Here is a 22,818-nt window from a genome sequence, read left to right on the forward strand (position 1 = left end):
TCGCACCATTGCACTCCAGCCTCGGTGACAGAGCGAGACTGTCTCAAAAAAAAAAAATCAATTAAACAAGAAGCTGGTTCTTTGAAGAAAATAAAATTGATATGCTTCTAACAAGCCTGACAAAAATAAAAAGAGAATAGACACAACAAATCACCAATATCAAGAATGAAACAGGAGTATCCCTACAGATCTGAAAGCCATTATGAGAATAATAAAGGAATACTACAAACAGTTTTACACTAAAAATTTGACAACCTAGAAGAAATGGGACAATTCTTTGAAAACTGCAAACTACCAAAACTCAACCCAAATGAAAACAGATCATCTGGATTAGCCCTATAACTACAATAAAATGGAATTAGTGATTTAAATGCTCCCAAAAAATAAATCTCAAGGCCTGTATGGTTTCATTGAAGAATTCTGCCAAACACTTGAGAAAGGATTAATACCAATTTTTAAAAAATCTCTTCTACAAAATAAGAGTAGAGAACACTTCAACTTATTTTATAAGGCTAGTATTACCTTTATACCAAGACCAAACAAAGACAGTGTATTAAAAAAGAAAAATACAGGTCAATATCTCTCATAAACTTGAGCATGAAAATTCTCAACAAAATTTAACAAACTGAATGTAGCAATGTATAAAAAGAATTATACTTCATGACCAAGTGTGATTTATTTCAGATACTGAAAATATCAAATGGTTCAATATTTAAAAATCAGTGTAATCTATGTCAGGTGCAGTGGCACATGGCTGTAATCCCAGCACTTTGGGAGGCTGAGCCAGGAGGATCACCTGAAGCTAGGAGTTCGAGACCAGCCTGGGCAATATAGCGAGACCCCATCTCTAAAACAAAATAGCCGGGCATGGTGGCATGTGCCTGTATTCCTAGCTACTCAGGAAGCTGAGGTGGGAGGATTGCTGAGCCAAGGAGTTTGAGGTTGCAGTGAGCTGCAGTTGCATCACTGCACCCTAGCCTGAGCAACAGAGCAAGACCCTGTCTCAAAAAGAAAACAAAAAAAAATGTAATCACTCTATCAGAAGCTAAAAAAGACAAACCATATAATCACATCAATTGACACAGAAAAAGCATTGCACAAAGTCCAGCACACCTTCATGATAAAAACTCTCAGCAAGTTAGGAATAGCAGGTAATTACCTCAATTTGATAAAGAACAATATAGGCCGGGCACAGTGGCTCACGCCTGTAATCCCAGCACCTTAGGAGGCCAAGGCAAGAGAATCGCTTGAGCGCAAGAGTTCAGGACCAGCCTGGGCAATGTGGCGAGACCCTATCTCTACAAGTTGCCTGTAGTCCCAGCAACTTGGGAGGCTGAGGTGGGAGGATCACTTGAGCCTGGGAGGTTGAGGCTGCAGTGAGCTGTGATCGTGCCACTGCACTCCAGCCTGGGCAAAAGAGTGAAACCCTGTCTCAAAAAAAAAAAAAGAACTACAAAAAACCCACACCTAATATTGTGCATAATGGTGAAAGACGGAATGCTTGTCCCTTAAGATTAGGAACAAGACAAGAATATCTGCTCTCATTACTCTTATTCAACCTAGCATTAGAAGTTCTAGCCACTGCAATAGGCAAGAAAAAGAAATACACAGCACTCAGATTAGAAAGGAAGAAGGAAAACTATCTGTATTTGCAGATGTCATGATCATCTTGGGATTTTATACATAAAAATCATGGAATTTTCTACATAAAAGCAACTCCTGGATCTAAAACTAATAAATGAGTTTTAGTTTATTTTTCTGCAAAAAAGCAACTCCTAGAACTAAAACTAATAAATGAGTTGAGCAAGATTGTAGGATATAAGATCAACACACAAAAATTAATCACATTTCTATATACTAACAATGAACATTAACAATGAAAACAAAAATGAAAACCAATACCATTTTCAGTCACTCCAAAGAAACTGAACTGCTTAAGTATACCTCTAACAAAACCTGTACAGTGTCTTTGCTGAAAATTATAAAATGCTGATGAAAGAGATCAAATTAGACCCAAATAAATAGAGAGATATACTGTGTTCATAGATTGACAAGCTCAACAAAGTGAAGATGTCAGTTCCCCCAGGTTGATCTATTGTTTAATGAAATTTATATCAAAATGCCAGCATGCTTCTTTGTAGGCATAGGCATGTTTATTCTAATATAGACAGACAGAGATAGATAGATAGATAAATAGGTAGATAGATAGATAGATAGATAGACAGATAGATAGATAGAAGCCAACAGCAATCTTAAAAAAGAACAATAAAATGGGAGAAATCACTCTTCCCAATATAAAAACTTGTTTAGCTACAGTCATCAAGGCTATGTAACATTGGCAGAGGAAAAGACATATCAATCAATGGAACAGAATAGAGAAGACAGAAATAAACCCACACAAATATGCACAGTTGGTTTTTGACAAAGGTGAAAAATAATTCAATAAAAGCAAGATACCCTTTTCAACAAATGGTACTGGGGCAATTAGACATCCACAAGTGGAAAAAAAAAAATTTCAACACAAACCTTACACCTTAATAAAAAATTCACTCATGGACTTAAATATAAAATGTAAAACATAGGAGGATATCTTTTGGATCTAGGGTTAGGCAAAGAGTTCTTAGACTTGAAACCAAAAGTACGATCTATAAAAGGAAAAACTGATAAAGTAGATTTCATCAAAATTTAAAACTTTTGCTTTGTGAAATACTCTGTTAAAGATGAAAAGATGGCCGGACGCGATGCCTCACATCTGTAATTCCGGCACTTTGGGAGGCCAAGGCAGGCACATCACCTGAGGTCAGGAGTTTGAGACCAGCCTGGCCAACGTGGTGAAACCTTGACTCTGAAAATAAATAAACAAATAAATAAGATGAAAAGATAAGCTGCAAAATGAGAAAATATTTGCAAACCACATATCCAACAAAGGGCTAGTATCTAGAATATGTAAAGGACTCTCAAGACCCAACAGTATGTCATATGTTTAACATCTTTATATGTTATCAACCTAACACTATGTTGATTCTATTTTTGTTGAATGTCAATTATCTATTTACATATCAATTTATGCAACACAAAAATAATAAATTTACTTATATAGTTACCATTAAACAAAAACCCAACAGTAAAAAAAGCAAACAACCGTATTAGAAAATAGGCAAAAGACATAGATTTCACCAAATAATAACAAATACATGAAAAGATACTCAACATGATTAGCCATTAGAGAAATGCTAACTAAAACCACAATTAGCTATTACTACCCATCTATTAGAATGACTAAAATGAAAAATAGTGATAACACCAAATGTGGGTAAGGATGAGGAGAAACTGGATTACTCATACATTGCTGGTGGGAATGCATCATGGTACAGCTACTCTGGAAAACAGTTTGGCAGTTTCTTAAAAAACTAGACATGCGATTACCATATGATCCAGCAGTTACACATCTGGCCATTTATTCCAGAGAAATGAACACCTACATTCAGATAAAAACCTGTACATGAATGTTTATAGCAACGTTATTTGTAATAGCCAAAAACTGGAAACAATCCAGATGTCCTTTGGTGGGCGAATGGTTCATCCATGCCATAGAACACTACTCAACAATAAAAAGGAACAACCTATTGATACACCCAACAACTTGAATGAATTTCCAAAGGATTGCGCTGAATGGAAAAAAACCAGTCTCAACAGGTTGCATACTATATGATTTCATTTATATAATGTTCTTGAAGAGATAGAATTATAAAAAACAAAGAACAGATTAGTGATTCCCAGAGGTTAGAGATGGAGCTGGGGTCAGAAGGAAGGAGGTGAGTGTTTATAAAAAGGCAACATGAGAGATCCTTGTGGTCATGGAACTATCTGTATCCTGACTATGGTTGTGAATCTCATGAATCTCATGTGTGAGAAAGTTACTAAACACACACACTGAGTACAAGTAAACACACACACTGAGTACAAGTAAAACTAGGGACATCGGAATAAGATTTGTGGTTTCTATCAATGTCGGTATCCTGATTGTGATATTATACTATAGTGTTTCAAGATGTTACTTTTGGGAGAAAAGGGGACATGGAATCTCTCTATCTCTCTATATTGCCTCTTACAACTACCTGCGAATCTAAAATTATCTTAAAAGTTCAATTAAATGAAAATAATGAGGGAAAAAATGTAAGAGGAAAACACTGGAAGAGAAGAGAAAGGAGAAAAGGAGAGTAGGAGGAAAGAAATGTTACAACTATTAGTTCCCAACATTGTATTACACAACTTTCATTTACATCAACTTACTTATTCTTATTTCAACCTTATGAAATAATGTTATGCCCACATTTTTCAGAGCTTTCAACCTGATCTTTCTGATCCAAATTTAATGTTCTTTCTATACTATAATCTAGTTCCTTTTGTATGAAAGAACTCTGGGAAGGGGAGAAAGGGAACACATTGTAAAGAGAAATCTGTATCATCTTACAATAATTAATACTACTCAGGAGAATATTTTCGTACCCAAATTTCTTCAGGACAGTTTGAACCTCCTTATTCCTGAAGCTATAGATCAGAGATTAAGCCAGGCACAACCCTACCCACCCCGCATCTCTGCACACAGTAAACAAACAAACAACAACAACAAACCCAAAAATTTAAAGATAAAATATAATGAAGTACAGAAATTCTAATATTTTCTTACCTTAACCCAGTAGATCATTCTGTACATCACATTTTGGAGACCAGTAACCTATTCTATGGTTTATAATTTTTTGTGAACTAAAACAGTTTTATATAAAGATCATATATAGTTTTTAAAAATACATTTTTGTTTTTCAGCATTAAAATCCAAGACTTGGTTGACTTAAAAGACATGTATGCTATACTCAACCTGGATGAGGAAAATAAAGGTATTGATTTTTCTGAAGCAGATTGACATTTTATCATTCCAGTTACAGAGAGTAAGGTTGTGTTTGTTATTGTGTGATTTGCATTCGTTGGAGGAGGAATAATTTTTTTTTTTTTTTTTTTTTTTGAGACGGAGTCTCGTTTTGTAGTCCAGGATGGAATGCAATGGGATGATCTCTGCTCACTGCAACCTCCACCTCCCAGGCTCAAGCTATTCTCCTGCCTCAGCCTCCCAAGTTGCTGGGATTATAGGCACGCGCCACCACGCCCAGCTAATTTTTGTATTTTTAGTAGAGATGGGGTTTCACCACGTTGGCCAGGCTGGTCTCTCGAACTGCTGACCTCAGGTGATCGCCCACCTTGGCCTCCCAAAGTGCTGGGATTACAGGCATGAGCCACTGTGCCTGGCCAGAAATAAATTTGAATACTCTTCACTAGAGTTCCCTAAAATAGTCTCCTTATTTTAGTAATTATGTTGTGATACTGCTTGACTAGAAAGATATGTCTACTTTGATCCAGAGATTTATAGTGAATTTTATCCTAATTCTAATGTAAAGTATAAATTCTTATATACAGTCATGACCCACATAATGACATTTCAGTCAACAGTGGTCCACATACATGGTTCATATTTACTACCTTTTCTTTCTTTCTTTCTTTCTTTCTTTCTTTTTTTTGAGACAGCGTCTTGTTTTGTTGCTTAGGCTTACTGTACATTTTCTATATTTAGATATGATTCAATGTGCAAGTACTTACTGCTGTGTTACATTTGCCTACAGTGTTCAGTACAGTAACATGCCGTACAGGCTTATAGCCTAGGAGCAATAGGCTATACCATATAGCCTAGGTACGTAGTAGGCTGTTTGATCTAGGTTTGTGTAAGTACACTCTATGATGTCAACCACAAAGTCACCTAATGACAGATTTCTCAGAACATAGCCCTGTCGTTAAGTGACACATAACTGTACTTTCCCTTTGAGCCACAGGGAGTGAGCCAGTGCTCATATTCTTAACGCCAATCCATGGCAAATTTCCTAGTCTAAAAAAAAAACTACTTAAACTAGTAAGGAAAATATTTGAAAATTGTTATGTCTCTGGTAGCTTAAATGAAAATATTTGTTTGCTGCCTACAACTACATATTATTTTTGAATAATTATTTATTTTGTCGGTTATTTCAGGATTGGGTACCTTGTCCTGGACTGATGATGGCCAGTTGCTAGCACTCTCTACCCAAAGGGGCTCACTTCATGTTTTCCTGACCAAGCTTCCCATACTTGGGGATGCCTGCAGCACAAGGATTGCCTATCTCACCTCCCTCCTTGAAGTCACCGTAGCCAACCCTGTTGAAGGAGTATGAAAATGGTGTTATCTTTCTTTGATTTATAAAATTAAAATAAGTTTAGCCGTTGATTTATTACTATTTTCTCTATTATAGGAGCTACCAATCACAGTTTCTGTTGATGTGGAACCCAACTTTGTGGCAGTAGGTCTTTATCATCTGGCTGTAGGAATGAATAATCGAGCTTGGTTTTATGTCCTTGGAGAGAATGGCAAGTCTAAATCCAGTTGTTTATCCTTATCTAGCACATAGTTTCTGTTCTTATTTGGGAAGCACTGGAAGTTTCTTTTAGGACCAAGTCTTTCACTCTTTGTTGTTCACATAGCTCATTCTTAGCTTAAATGGTTTTGTAAGTCTTCTAAAAATTTGCGTAATTTTTAGAAAGCTTTTATTCTTTACGTTTGTAGTGAAGGCAGCATAGCATAGTGGGTAGAGTGTGAGCTTCAGAATTAGAGAGGCCCTGGATTTAATTTCCCCTTCTGCCTCTGTTAGCTAAGTGACTATAGACAAATCACTTTACACTTGTGAGCCTTACTCATCTGGAAAATGAGGATACTTCTACTTTTAATGGATCATGAGGAAGATTAAATAAAATGCGTGGTCTCACTTGGCACAGTGACTTTTTTTAAGCACTCCTAAACCTAGTGGGTACTTAATAAGTGTTAGTTCTGTCTCCCCTTTTATTCTTTGAATAATAGCTATTAGCATGTGAGGAAAACCTTGTTTTGTTTTTTCTTCCCCTGCCTCCTCCCCATCACCTTTCCCCAATTCTAGGTCAGATAACCCTCAGGAATAGAACAAACCCGAAAATTAACCTGCTAAACAGGAAACACCATTAAGTTTCTTGCCACTTAAGGTTTAATTCTTAATTGTTTTGCATATAATTTTATTTTCTATTACTTTGTTTCATGTAAACCATAATGGAATGCTTGAAGGCAAATTGATATGGCAACTAAGATTAAAATGAAATTTAATCTTTAAGATTCAATTTAATCATTTAATCATTTAAGATTAAAATGAAATTTTAAGTTCAGAATATTTTTGCAAAAGCACACCTTTTAAAATTATTTGCATGTATGTATGAGATAGTTTTACCAATATTTTAATGTGTTGGTTTTTAAAAATTGCTACAGCTGTGAAAAAATTGAAAGATATGGAGTATCTGGGAACAGTAGCCAGTATTTGCCTTCATTCTGACTATGCTGCTGCACTTTTTGAAGGCAAAGTCCAGTTACATTTGGTAAGTATAATTTTGATGTCCTGGAGACACACTAAGTTAAGTTATGATGAATAGCCTAATGTCTGATTATCAAGAATATTGGTCAGGAAGCAAGGATGTACAGACTAACTAGAAAGCCAGGTGTGAGTAAAGGATTAACAAAACCCTTCCCCTTCTATATGAGAAGTTCTATTGACTTTCTAACCCTGTTCCCCAAAAACCTGATAAATACCAACAGTGCTACTCACAACATAGCCTTTAGTAAAATAGTAATAATAATAATGATTACCCTGTTGGTAAATGGCAGCTAGAAGGAACTATACATGAACTATAAAAACCTGATGGGAGTGCCATACCTTTGGGCTTCCTGGAAGGTGTTGACTCATATTCGGGCATTTTGTGTGTGGGGGTCTTCGAAACCATGCCTGCTGAGTTGTTCAAGAGATGTTGGCACCTGTGAAGAGGGGGCTTTTAAGTCAGGGCATCTCTCATATCTGTTTCATGGCTCTTTACATCTGGGAAGACAAAGAAATTAACAATTAGATAGCTGCAGAGCCTGCAGTAAAGACTGTTCACACTAAGAGGGACATCTGTGCTACCTTGCTGGCAAGCCGTGGTTCCTGTCTGATAGCTTTCTGACTAAACTGACCTATGGTAGTCTTGGGAGCCTGAATGTTTAGTTGAAGTTGAGAAAAAGACACCCCTAGATGTTGTATAGCAGGTTTACTCAAATAAATCTGTGAGCCATTATTATTCTTTACTTTTTAGATAGAAAGCGAAATCTTGGATGCTCAAGAAGAACGTGAGACTCGGCTTTTCCCAGCAGTGGATGATAAGTGCCGTATCTTATGCCACGCCTTAACTAGTGATTTCCTCATCTATGGTACAGATGTATGTATTGCCTTCTGTTTTAGAGAACATTGGGAATTTCTAATTTTTATTTTGTGATCTCGATCATTCCCTTTTCCTACCAGTCTTTTTTCTATATTGAATCCAATACAATTAATGAAGTTATCTGTGATTAATTATATACATTCATGTGTCTCTTCGCAGTGGGGATACATTCTGAGAAACGTGTCATTGGGCAATTTCACCATTGTGTGGATGTCATAGAGTGTGCTTACAGGAACCTAGATGGTACAGCCCACTGCACACATAGCCTGTGTGGTAGAGCCTATTGCTCCTAGGCTACAAACCAGTACAGCATGTGACTGTACTGAACACTATAGGTAATTGTAACACAATGCTATCTAGACATAGACAAGGTACAGTATATGTGTGATATAAAATATTTAAAATGGCATGCCTGTATAGGGCACTTACCATGACAGGAGCTTGCAGGACTGGAAGTGGCTCTGGGTGAGTAAGTGAGTGAGTGGTGAGTGAATGTGAAGGCCTGCAGCATTACTGTACACTACCACAGATTTTTATCAACACTGTACACGTAGGGACACTAAATTTATTTAAACATTTTTTCTTCAAAAAGAAATTAACCTTAGCTCACTATAACTTTATAAGCTTTTAAATTTAAAAAAACTTTTTGACTCTTTTGTAGTAACACTTAGCTTAAAACACAAACACATTGTACAGTTACACAAAATATTTTCTTAAAAAATATTTTCTTATATCCTATTCTATATGTTTTTCTCTGTTTTTCACTTTTTTAAACTTTTAAACTTTTTATAAAAACTAAGACACAAACACACACATTAGTGCAGGCCTGCATAGCATCAGGATCATCAGTATCACTGTCTCCCACCTCCGCATCTTGTCCCACTGAAAGGTCTTCAGCGGGAATAACATGCATGGAGCTGTCATCTCCTGTGATAACAATGCCTTCTTCTGTATACCTCCTGAAGGACCTGGTTGAGCCTGTTTTACAGTTAACTTTTTTTTAATAAATAGAAGTGCACTCCAAAATAACAATAAAAAGTATAGTATGATAAATACATAAACCAGTAACAGTCATTTATTATCATCATCAAGTATTATGTACTACACATAATTATATGTGCTATACTTTTATATAACTGGCAGCACATGAGGTTTGTTTACAGCAGCATCAATACAAACTTGAGGGTGACGCCTTATGCTCTGACATTATGACATCCATGATGTCACTAGGCAATAGGAATTTTTCAGCTCCATCCTGATCTTATGGGACTACCATCATGTACACAGTCCATCGCCAACCGAAACATTATGTGGCGAATGACTGTACATATACAGAACACGCAGGTGGCATGATTTGTTAATATCAGTGGTTTTGTGATTTTAAGCAATTTTGATGGCCTAGTGAAAAGCTCAGACTTTAGAGCCTGGCAAATCTGGGCTCAAACACCAGTTCTATTACTTGCTAGCTGGTGCTTAACCCCTCCAAGCCTTGTTTTCCTTACCTGGGTGCTTTAAGGATTTAATTTGGTGATGAACATAGACAATTCAACTTCAGATCTCTAATGCCTGCATTTAGTAGGCATTCAGCAAATATTAAAATTAACTGAATATTGAGAATCTGACTTCAATTTCTTGGTCCTTTGAACCATGGGTACCCTAAATCTCCAAATATTACATTAGTCACATGCACATAAACTAGTTATAGCATCTTATATTTGTAAACAGTTTTCACAGATTTTTCAAAGCATATCATGCCTGTTACCTTGTTCAGTCTGTAAAAGAATTAAGTTGTTAGAAAATGCTTTGTTTTCCACTTTAGCAAAATAGTGGCCGGGTGCAGTAGCTCCCACCTAAAATCCCAGCATTTTGGGAGGCTGAGGCGGGTGGATTGCTTGAGCTCAGGAGTTCAAGACCATCTTGGGCAACATGGCGACACCCCCATCTCTAATAAAAATACAAAAAAATAGCCAGGCGTGCTTGTGTGTGCCTGTGGTCCCAGCTACTCGGGAGGCTGAGGTGGGAAGATCACTTGAGCCCCAGGGGTGGGTTGCCAGTGAGCTGAGATCACGCCACTACACTCCAGCCTGGGTGACAGAGCAAGACCCCATCTGAAAAATAAACAAACAAAAAAACAAAAAACAACAACAAAGAAAAAGTTATTTACTACTTTAAAAGTTTCCACTTTCTCACATGAAATTATCATTATCATTATTGTTTTTTAGAGACAGGGTGTCATTCTGTCGCCCAGGCTGGAGTGCAGTGGCACAATCATAGCTTACTACAATCACAACCTCCTGGGCTCAAGCAATCCTCCTGCCTCATCCTTCTGAGTAGCTAGGACAGGTGCATGCCACCATGTCATGCTAATTTTTAGTTTTTTAAATTATTTTTCTTTTTTCTTTTCTTCTTCTTTTTTTTTTTTTAGAAACAGACCTCCTTGATTTTTTTTCTTTTTTTTTTTTTTTTTTTGAGACAGAGTCTCTCTCTATCGCCCAAGCAATTCTCTGCCTCAGCCTCCCCAGTAGCTGGGATTACAGGCACCCACCACCACACTCAGCTAATTTTTGTATTTTTAGTAGAGACGGGGTTTCATCATCTTGGCCAGGCTGGTCTTGAACTCCTGACCTCGTGATCCACCCGCCTCAGCTTCCCAAAGTGCTGGGATTACAGGTGCAAGCCACCGTGCCCAGCCGAAACATTTTTTATATTTTCTTTTTATTTATTTATTTTAGAAACCTGCTAATTAATTTTTTTTATTTTTTATTTTTTTTATTTTTTGGTTAGGGTAGAAACTGGGTCTCACTCTGCGGCTCGGGCTGGTCTTGAACTCCTAACCTCAAGTGATCCTCCTACTTTGGCCTCCCAAAGTACTGGAATTACAGGCATGGGACACAGGAGCCTGGCCTAAATTATTTTTTTTAAAAGAACATGTTTTAAAGCATACTTGTTGCCATCTGAGAGACTTTTTAAAATTTATGTTTGACTTAAACTAGTAAGTCTTTGAGATAATATACATCAGTAAGGTAGGTCTCATATATCAGGTAATTTGGTGATATGGAAAAATATGGAATAGGAAATTTGTATGACACTAATAGTTTATAGAGCCCTGATCTCACTTATTTTATCTCATTATCTATAAAATACACAGGGAAATTTTCAGGAGGAAGATACTGAAGATTGAGATGCTAGCAAGTCTGTAGCAAAGTGGAACTTAAACTAAGATTTCCTGATGGAAAATCTACTCTTTCCACTATGCCACAGTGCTTTTGGAATAAGTGTAGTAGTCTGTTCATAAAGCAGCAACTATCCCGGTTTCATTCTTGAGTGATTCAGAAAATATCCATGTTTTTTGGCAGCTTTATTGAAGTTTAATTGATATGCAAAAAAATGCACTATTAAAGTTATACAATCTGGACAGGCGTGATGGCACATTCCTGTAATCCCAGCACTTTGGGAGGCCAAGGCAGGCTGATTGCCTGAGCTCAGGAGTTTGAGGCTCAGAAATAGTGAACATACTCATCACCCCCAAAAGTTTTCTCCTGCTCCTTTATGATTCCTCCCTCTCATCCATCCCCACCCCACGCTTTTTCTGTAACTGTAAATGTAATAAATGTTTGTATATTCTAGAGTTTTATATAAATGGAAACATAAAGTATGTACTACTTTTTGTTTGTCTTTTATTCAACATTAATTTTTTTGAGATGCGTTATGCTGTTGTGTGTGTCAGTAGTTCATTTCTTTTTATTGCTGAGCAGTAGTAGTCTGCAGTATGTATATATCATAATTTGCTTATCCAAGAATTATAGGTGAACATTTGAGTTATTTCCAGTTTGGGGTATTTACAAATAAAGCCTCTATCAACATTCATGTTCAAGAAACTGGCAAACTGTTCTCTAAATTGGTTGTACCATTTTACATTCCCATCAACAATGTATGAGTGTTCCACTTCCTCTATGTCCTCACCAAGACGTGACATGATCAGTCTTTTTCATTTTAGCCACTCTAATAGATGCGTAGTGGTATCATTGTTATTTTAATTTGGATTCCTAATGAACTAATGATGTGGCACTTAGCATATGTTTATTTGCTTTCTGTATATCTTTGGTGAAGCGTCTGTTCAAATTTTTTGACCAATTTTTGATTGAGTTGTTTTCTTATTGATTTATGAGAGTTCTTTATATATATTTGGATTCAACTCCTTTATCAGATGTATGCTTTGCAAATATTTTCTTCCAGCACACAGATTGTATTTTTATTCTCTTAACAGTGTCTTTCAAAGAGAAGATTTTTTTTAATGTTTACAAAGTCCAGTTTATAAATTTATTTTTTCATGGATCATGCTTTTGGTGTCGTAGCTAAGAAATCTTTGCCTAACCCAACATCACAAAATTTTTTCCTATGTTTTCTTCTAGAAATTTTATAGTTTTATGTTTTACATTTAGGTCCCTGATACTTTGAGTTAAATTTTGTTTATGCCATGAGGTATAGATCACTTTTTGCAAATGATATCCAGTTGTTCCAGCACCATTGTTTGAAAAGATTATCCTTCTCTGTCTTGCCCTGAATAGAAGTCCAAAATGTTATCTTTCTTTAAATTTTAATTAAACTTTCTGTTTTGAGATCCATGTAAAATTCACATGCAGTTGTAAGAAACAATGCAGAGAGAAGTCCTAGGTACCCCTTTACCTAGTTTCCCGCAGTGGTAACATTATAGTAATCACAACCAGGATATTGACATTAGTACAGTCAACATACAGAACAATTCTGTTACCACAAGGATCCCTCATGTTGCTGTTTTATAGCCACTTCCCTCTTGCTGCCACCCCATTCTTAACCCCTGGAACAAATAACTTGTTCTCCATTTCCATAATTTTGCCATTTCAATAATGTATAAATGGAATCAAACAGTATGCAATATTTTGAGATTGGCTTTTTTTTCACTCAGACTTCTCTGGAGATTCATCTAAGTTGTGTGTATCCATAGTTTCTTCCATTTTGTTATTGAGTTGTATTCCATGGTATGGATGTACTAGTTTGTTTAACATTCATTCGCCCATTGAAGGGCATATGGATTGACAGCCAAGTGGAGTTTCTTTTTGAGGTTATGAAATGTTTTAATATTGATTGTGATGAAGTATTGCACAACTCTGTGAATATACAAAAAACCATGGAGTTGTATACTTTAAGAGGGTGAATTTTATAGTATGTAAATTGTATCAATAAAGCTATTAAAAATAAGAATAAAAGTACAGTCCTCTTTGTTTTTCATTTTTTGTTTTTGTTTTTGTTTTGAGATGGAGTCTCGCTCTGTTGCCCAGGCTGGAGTGCAGTGGCGTGATCTCAGCACACTGCAACCTCCACCTCCTGGGTTCAAGTGGTTCTCCTGCCTCAGCCTCCTGAGTAGCTGGGATTACAGGCACGCGCCACCACGCCCAGCAAATTTTTGTATTTTTAGTAGAAACGGAGTTTCACCATGTTGGTCAGGCTGGTCTGGAACTCCTGACCTCGTGATCCACCCACTTTGGCCTCCCAACGTGCTGGGATTACAGGCATGAGCCACCATGCCTGGCCAAACACAGGCATCTTTAAAACAGGAAAAAGAATCAGTTGAACATATCTGTCTCTATTTCAGGCTTCCATTGATCTGTGTATCTGTTCATCTGTTCTTCCACCAATACTACGCAGTCCTGATTACTATAGCTATAAAAAGAAAGCCTTAAAATTGGGTAGACTAATTTCCCACTTTATTTTCAAAATTGTTTTAGCTCTTCTAGTTTATCAGTCTATAAATTTTAGAATAATTGTGTGTATATCTACAAAAAAATCTTGTTGAGATTTCTTTTATTAGAATGATATTAAACCTTTATATCAGATGGGAATAATTAACATGTTAATTTCCCATCCATGAACACAGTGTACCTCTCCATTTAGTTAAATCTTTTGTGTCTTTCATTAGTGTTTTGTAATTTTCAGCATACAGATCCTGGGCATGTTATGTTTAAGTTTATACCCAAGTATCTCATTTTTTTGAGTAATTGTAAATGGTATTGCATTTTTTATTTTGGTCTGTACATGTTCATTGCTAATATACATTCAGTTGATTCTATCAGGTGGTTTTTTTGTCTTAAAATTAATTTTCTAATTTATTGATTAGTAGCAAAAAAATTAAAATAATGTATTTAAAAGTTACTCCTATATAATAGGGGTATTTCTAGCAAGTAAGAATTCTAAAAATCAATTATGCTTTAATATCACTAAGAATATTAGAATTAATAGACTGTTTAAGCACAGGTACATTCCCATTTTATTTTTATTTTTATTTTTTATTTTTTATTTTTTTGAGTCAGAGTCTCGCTCTGTTACCCAGGCTAGAGTGCAATGGTGCGATCTCGGCTCACTGCAACCTCTGCCTCCTGGGTTCAAGCAATTCTCCTGCCTCAGCCTCCCAAGTAGCTGGGATTACAGGCGCCCGCAACCATGCCCAGCTAATTTTTGTATTTTTAGTAGAGACGGGGTTTCACCATATTGGCCAGGCTGGTCTCGAATTCCTTACCTCGTGATCCGCTCATCTTGGCCTCCCAAAGTGCTGGGATTACAGGCGAGAGCCACTGCGCCAGCTTTTCCCATTGTATTTATTTTCTTGAGTCTGTACCTTTCATATATACTAAATATTATTCTTAGACACTTCATCAAAAACATGACATTTTTCTCTTAAAATTAGAATGTATGTTTAATTTAAATGTTGAAAGTATTTCTTTGACTACCTTTTATATTTTCATGGCTGAATTTTTTTTTTTTTTTAGACTGGTGTCGTTCAGTATTTCTACATTGAAGACTGGCAATTTGTTAATGATTATCGACATCCTGTCAGTGTGAAAAAGATTTTTCCCGACCCAAATGGGACCAGATTAGTTTTCATTGATGAAAAAAGTGATGGATTTGTTTACTGTCCAGTAAGTCTAGAACATTTTTAAATGTTTATTTTTTGAAATGCAATATTTTAAATCCTATCTCATGTAAAATTTTCTATTAATTAGTGCCAAGGATTGTAGTTCTTTGCTGTCATCTTCATAATATCATGTTTATGATAGATTTCTCATGACTGTATCAAGAAAACTTTTTCCATTATTCTGTAATTTTTCATAGTGGCCATCCCAGAAAGATTTTTAATGGGAAAAATAGTTATTATATCCTATACCACTTTCAACCTTATCGTATACTTACTGCACAATACAATAATTACAGTGTATCTGCCTGTACATGACTTTTCTCTCCCGATAGGCAGTGAGCTTATCTGTCCCTTCTGCCCACCTCAGTTGATTTTCCTCTTTCCTTAAAGATCCTGAGCACAAGGAACAGGTATTTCTGTATTAGATGAATAAAAATGGATGAACCCATTTTAAAAATCAGTCACTCATCTTTTTAAACATCCTTAACTTTTTTAAAAATAGATTTAGAAAAAAGGAGATGTGCCTTTTCATTAGTTAACTATAATTGGATTTTTCATTTACTTTTTAATATCCTGTTAATGGTTTACTATGTTTTTGGTCAAATTCATATAAGCTACAGCTGCTTGTGGACCCATCCTTAATACTGTTTCCAGGTGCCTAGGTCTCACTGTGGTGTCCCCTCAATGTAAACAGCCTGCTCCTCACTGCTACACTTCGCTTGATACAAAGACTTACTTCCTCCCCATGCCCGCCCCTTCTTCCTTTCCTTTCCTTCCTTTCCCTTCCTCTTCCCTTTCCCTTCCCTTCCTTTCCTTCTCTTCTTTCTTTTCTTTCTTTATTTGACAAACATAACAAATTTCCACAGATGTACCTGGATTATATATGCCAAATTCCTAATCTGCTAGTTCTTACTCAATGCATTCCTCTCCCAATTGCAAAGCAAATGAGGAAGGATGACATAAATGAAGATAAACCTCGAGTTTCCACTTAATACAGAAATTCCACCTTGTATAGGTTTCCTTTCTATAACAGGGAACTAATTAGAGCTGCCTTGAATTTCCCGTGTGGGTTCACCACAGTTAGAAACTGTGGCTTAGACAGAATATACAAGAGAGTAGGAGGGTAAATCAGGTGTCTGTCAGGAGTTAAATTCAGAAATAGGGTGTAGCTGCTAGGAAAAGGGTAAGGAGTAAGATCAGCCTTAAACAAGGTGATTTCCTTCATTTTTACTTTCTCCATTTACAGTTCTCTTTTTCTTGATAATTTCTGTTAAAGAGCTCTCACTTTGATTGGATTTCCAGTTTTTCTGTCTGTCTAAGATGGAGACAGTTCTAGTACCTACTTTGTAGGGTTGTTAAATGAAAAGTAAATAGGATGATGCATGTAAGCCTTTAGTACAGTGTTAGCCACATAATAAGCACTCAACAAATGGTTACCGTTTTTAAAAACAGTTCAGCCACTAGTCCAGTGGCACTGATGTGCTCATCTATACAAAGTGAGAATCAGTATAACATAGTGATTAGAAGCAGAGACTCAGGAGCCACACTGCCTGGGTTCAAATACTGGCTCGTCAACCTACTAGCTGTGTGACTTTGGACAGATTTCTCTGTACTTTAGTTTCTTCATCTGTAAAATGGGAATAATAATAGTATCTGTCTTCTAGAGTATAAGGTTAGAATTAAATGAAGTAATTAGTACAATATCTTGTAAGTAGCACTGTTCAATGCAAATATAATGTGAACCAAATATGTAATTAAAAATTTTCTATTAGCTACATTTTTAAAAAGATAAAAAACAAACAGGTGAAATTAATTTTAATATATTTAATTTAATCCTTGAGGAATCACCACACTGTCTTCCACAATGGTTAAACGAATTTATATTCCCATTAATAGTGTAAAAGCGTTCCTCTTTCTCCTCAGCCTTGCCAGCATCTATTGTTTCTTGACTTAATAATCGTGATTCTGACTGGTGTGCAATGGTATCTCAATATTATCATTTCAATGTGTAATTGAATATAAAAAAAAGTAAGGAGATATTTTACCATCTTTTTTTCATGCGGACTTTCTGAGTGTGTAGTTTACACTTAAACATATCTCAATTTGGACTTGGCACATTTCAGTGCTTAATAAGTACATCTGGCCACATGTAGATGTTATAATAGCAACTACTATATTAAATAACACAGCTTCATAGTATTAATTATTATTTGCAGGAATTTTATATTTCATTCTTATTTTGAGAATAGGAGGAGACATATTTTTCAGTTCCCTATTCAGGATATATATAAGCCTACCTGCCTGAGTTCACAGGACTTATATGGACCGATTTTTGTAAATAGCTTATTTAGTATAATATTACAGTCAGCCCACCCTATCTGTGGGTTCCTCATCTACAGATTCAACCAACTGTGGATCAAAAATATTCAGGGGAAAAATGGATGGTTTTGTCTATGCTAAACCTGTGCAGAAAACTTTTCTTGTCTGTATTCCCAATACAGTATGACAACTATTTACATAGCATTTATATTGTATTAGGTATTACAAGTAGAGATGATTTAAAGTATAAGGGAGGGTGTACATAGGTTATACACATATTACACCATTTTATTCAGGGATTTGGGCATCTGTGTGGGTTTTGCTATCCGTGGGAGATCCTGGAACAAATCCTCATGGATGTTGAGGGATGATTGTGTATTTATATTTGTTGACATGCATTTTAGAGAAGTCTTTTGAAATAAAGTATCCCTAGTGTAATTTACTTCAATCATGTGAATTAATTTGTTTCTTAATACCCAGTATTATCAAATACTCAGTATTATTGAAAAATTTCTAAACACAAGTACAAGTGTGTTTGTAGTTTAAATTTCTGTCATCTTGAGCAGATTTAATTTTTTTTCCTTAATCCGAAGCTTTGTGTCTAGACTTGTGGGTTCTCCCACAAATTTGCCAGATTTTAGATCAAACCTTGGATTTTCCAAATAACTATAGTTTTTTCAAGCCAGACCTAGGATAGGAATGGAAAAAGAAACTTTCTTTCCTGTTGTTGTTGGAGTGATGTTAGGTTGAATATGACTCAGTAAGCTAAGCCAGCTAAGGCTGCAAACAGGCTTCTACCATGGCAAATGATAATGATTTAAGTACAGACTTGGGGCAAATCTGTAAATTTTATTTTGTAGGTTAATGACGCTACTTATGAGATTCCAGATTTTTCACCAACCGTTAAAGGTGTTCTTTGGGAAAACTGGCCAATGGATAAAGGTGTATTTATTGCTTATGATGATGATAAGGTGTACACTTATGTCTTTCACAAGGACACTATACAAGGTACTAAACCCCTTTTGTGTATATTCGCTGACAAATGAATTTCCCATTGCAGTAAAATTAAAACATTCCTTTCTGATGTTTGTGCTGAGTATTAGCTTTCGGCATTGCAATGTCTGTTTTATAATGTAGGAGCCAAGGTTATTTTGGCTGGTAGCACCAAAGTTCCTTTTGCTCATAAACCTTTGCTGCTATATAATGGAGAGTTGACCTGCCAAACACAGAGTGGAAAAGTAAACAACATCTACCTTAGCACCCATGGCTTTCTCAGCAACTTAAAAGATACGGGGCCTGATGAACTGAGACTAATGCTGGCACAGAATTTAATGCTAAAAAGGTAGGCTTTCAAACAATTATTTTGGAACTTCTCATTTGCTTTTGTGATTTTAAAGGTCAAATCCTATAATTATTTTATCTTATTTTATTGCTTTATTCTTTCTCCTTGCAAGAATTTTTTTTTATTTTTTGTAAACGTAGAAGTACAAGTGCAATTGTGCTACATAGATATAGTGCATATGGTAAAGTCTGGGCTTTTAATGTACCCATCACCAGAATAGTGAACACTGTACCCAGTGGGTAGTATTTTATCCCTCAACCAGTTCTGTCTCACCGTCCCACCTTTTGGAGTTTCCAGTATCTATTATTCCACCTGTATGTCCATGTGTACCCATTGTTTACCTCCCACTTCTAAGTGAGAACATGCAGTTTTTGACTTTGGGGCATTTCACTTAGGATAATGACCTCGAATTCCATCCATACTGCTGCAAAAGACATGATTTCATTTTTTTTTAATGGCTGAGTAGTATTCCATGGTGTGTATCTATATATACACACCACTTTTTAAAATCCAGTCATCTGTTGATGGACACTTAAGTTGATTCCATGACTTTGCTATTGTGAATAGTGTAGCAGTAAACATGAGCGCAGGTGTCTTTTTGATAAAATGTCAAATCCTATTCAATAGATGGAGATAACAGCACTTCCTTTGTTCATTTCACAGCAATATTGTGAGGCTCAGATAAGATAGCTGTTTTTATTATGAGTACTTTATTACAAGAAAAGCCCTTAAGAACAAAACGGTTTCTAAGCTTCCAAAGAGCCCAGTTATTGGGAAATCCTAATAAACCTAATTATTTCAACAATATCTTGATTTCATCATAACGAAGTTTGATTTTGCTTTGCTTATAATTTCCTTTTCCTGTTTTTTTCTCTTATCTCCTAGAGCCACCGTGAATTCCTTTGATGTTCTAATTCTTCCGAGCCTCTCTTAAATGTTGCTGTTTATTGGGGTCTCATGAGTTTCCTTCTCTTCTTACTCTAATTATTCTTCCTGAGTGAATCTCCTCTGCTTAACGTGGCTCAACATACCACCCATATGAAGCTGACTCTAAAGTCTGTGTCTTTATCTTAACCTGTACTTACAACTTCCTTCCGTCATATGTACTTGGAAGTCCATGAGCTCTTCAAACTTGCTCTAAAACTAAACTCGTCAATTTCCACAGACCCCTATTTTCCCTCACTCTAATCACACATGCACAGGCCTTAACACATACATACACCAGCTCCTTTCCTCCTCCTGTGTTCCCTCGTCTTTACCCAGGCCCTCACTTGGAATAATGTGTAATGTAACTAACCACTTCCTAACTGCTCTGTCTGCCAATAGCCTTGTAATGATCTCATCTGTTCTCCACACACTTTTGAAAATGTGATTTGATCCTCTTATTTCCCTGCTCAAGATCCTTCAGTGACTTTCTATTGCCTTTACAAACAAATCCAAATTCCTGGGGGATCTCCATGACCTACTAGGCACTTCATGATTTAACACCAGCTCAACTGTCTCCACTCAACTCCCTCTCTGTTCCACTGGCTGCTGAAATTGCATATATTTCATGATTCTTCCTGGAATGCCCTTTCCCTGTCTCTGAATGTAGTAACCCCTCTTTCTTTACCCATCAGTGATTAGCGGAGCCATCTCCTGCTCCAGGAAGCCTTCACCGACTTCCCCACCACCACAGGAAGTCCTGCCTGGGGTCTTTCTGATGTGTTGACTCAGAGCCAGGATGCAGTATACACAGTGGTGAAGAGCATGACACCACTTACCTCTGTGTGCCTTGGGCTAGTCTTTTAACATCTCTAAGCCTCACTTTCCTAATCTATAAAGGAGAAATAATAATAATACTTAGTGGGTAGGGTTATTAGGGTCAGTGAATTTACGCAAAAGACTTAGCACAAAGAATTCCCTATAATAAGTACTCAGTTACCTCTGTCAAAATATGCTATAGTCATTTGTTTCCTTGTCTGTCTCTTCCACCTTCCCCAGTTGTGACTGCCTTAAGGACAGCAACTGTGGTTGATTTTTGTATCATGTTTCCAAGCACATAACAGGAGTTCAGTAAATGTGTGTTGGATGAAAAAATGGATAGGTGAATAGATATATGGATGAATGAATAGATAGATGGATGTAATATAGTCACTCATGTAGAGGTTCCACAAAAAGTTTAATTGGCATTTATGTTCATGTTTTAAACCAGAGGTCAGAAAACCTTTTCTGTTAAGGTCCAAATGGTAAACATTTCAAGCTTTACGGGCCATAGGGTCTCTATCGCAGCTACTCAGGCTGGCTGTTGTAGCAGGAAAGTGGCCACAGACAATCCATTAAAGAGTGGGCTGGGCCGGGTGCAGTGGCTCACACCTGTAATCCCAGCACTTTGGGAGGCTGAGGCGGGCGAATCACAAGGTCAGCAGATCGAGACCATCCTGGCTAACACAGTGAAACCCCATCTCTACTAAAAATGCAAAAAATTAGCCAGGCGTGGTGGTATGTGCCTGTAGTCCCAGCTACTCGGGAGGCTGAGGCAGGAGAATAACTTGAACCCAGGAGGCCGAGGTTACAGTTAGGTGAGATCGCGCCACTGCACTCCACCCTGGGCAACAGAGCGAGACTCCATCTTCAAAAAAAAAGAGTGAGCTGATGAGTGACTTTGTTCCACTCAAGCTGTATTTTCAAAACAGCAGCTGACTAGATTTGGCCCATGAGCCATAGTTTGCTGACCCCTGTTTTAAACTTCTAAATTTATAGGAATAGAATACTAATTTTATTAGACTTATGTGAGAACAAAAATAATATTCATCTATGTGTGAAATAAAAAGAAATAAATGAATAGGATTAGTTTAGTTGTTAATTGAGTAGGCTGATTACAGAGTAGATTCAGATTAATAAAAGAAATTCAGGGAAAAACATTTATCTGCACAAAAAAGGAAGAAAGCTTAAGTGTTTTTTCATTACTTGTAAATGACAATTACAGGTTAAGAAATGTTTTAGACAGTTTATCTGGGGCACACTATTAGATGACACGTAGTCTGAAAATTGCCTAACATGTGGCAAGTGGAGCGTTCTGATTAAGCTTATGTGCTTACATCCCAGGTTTTCTGATGCTTGGGAAATGTGCAGGATTCTGAATGATGAGGCTGCCTGGAATGAGTTGGCCAGAGCTTGTCTACATCACATGGAAGTGGAGTTTGCAATCCGTGTTTATCGGAGAATTGGAAATGTTGGCATAGTGATGTCCTTGGAACAAATAAAGGTAAACAGCATGTTACAGAATTATCAAGTTAAGATTTAAATGCTATTTTAAGTTAAATGCAGTCTAAATTTTTTTGCATTTAATCTTACCTAACTCTTAAACAAGTGAATCGATAGAACATTACCACTTCCTACTGATCAAAGTCCTTAAAAAAAAAAAAAAAAAAGTTAAACTCTTGCATTTTTTTCTCATCAAAATTCCTCTTATTTGTAGGGAATAGAGGACTACAATCTTTTGGCAGGACACCTTGCCATGTTTACCAACGATTATAACCTGGCTCAGGACCTGTACCTTGCATCCAGCTGTCCTATTGCTGCCCTGGAGGTATGGCAGCAAATAAGAATGGAAATTGTGTAAGAGGTATCCAGTGGGGAAATGGGGAAAAAAAAAAAATGGGGCCGGGTGCAGTGGCTCACGTCTTTAATCCCAGCACTTTGGGAGACCGAGGTGGATGGATCACCTGAGGTCAGAAGTTCGAGACCAGCCTGACCAATATGATGAAACCTCATCTCAACTAAAAATACAAAAATTAGCCAGACGTGGTGGCATGTGCCTGTAATCCCAGCTACTCAGGAGGCTGAGACAGGAGAACTGCTTGAACCTGGGAGGGGG

General features: G+C 36.7%; 1 protein-coding gene across 2 annotated transcripts in view; it reads left to right on the forward strand.

Moving 5' to 3' along the window:
• WDR19 (WD repeat domain 19) overlaps window positions 1–22,818 on the forward strand; it is a 111,708-nt gene that overhangs the window by 29,001 nt on the left and 59,889 nt on the right. For both annotated transcript variants that reach the window (XM_054486770.2, XM_063664474.1), the window contains 10 exons: window positions 4,828–4,898; window positions 6,076–6,248; window positions 6,333–6,447; window positions 7,370–7,476; window positions 8,224–8,346; window positions 15,153–15,302; window positions 18,478–18,625; window positions 18,755–18,959; window positions 22,047–22,206; window positions 22,420–22,530. In XM_054486770.2, the coding sequence (XP_054342745.1) occupies window positions 4,828–4,898; window positions 6,076–6,248; window positions 6,333–6,447; window positions 7,370–7,476; window positions 8,224–8,346; window positions 15,153–15,302; window positions 18,478–18,625; window positions 18,755–18,959; window positions 22,047–22,206; window positions 22,420–22,530 (1,363 nt within the window). The remainder of the gene's footprint in view (window positions 1–4,827; window positions 4,899–6,075; window positions 6,249–6,332; window positions 6,448–7,369; window positions 7,477–8,223; window positions 8,347–15,152; window positions 15,303–18,477; window positions 18,626–18,754; window positions 18,960–22,046; window positions 22,207–22,419; window positions 22,531–22,818) is intronic.

Source organism: Pongo pygmaeus, chromosome 3 (assembly GCF_028885625.2).
Source record: "Pongo pygmaeus isolate AG05252 chromosome 3, NHGRI_mPonPyg2-v2.0_pri, whole genome shotgun sequence".
NCBI lineage: Eukaryota > Metazoa > Chordata > Mammalia > Primates > Hominidae > Pongo > Pongo pygmaeus.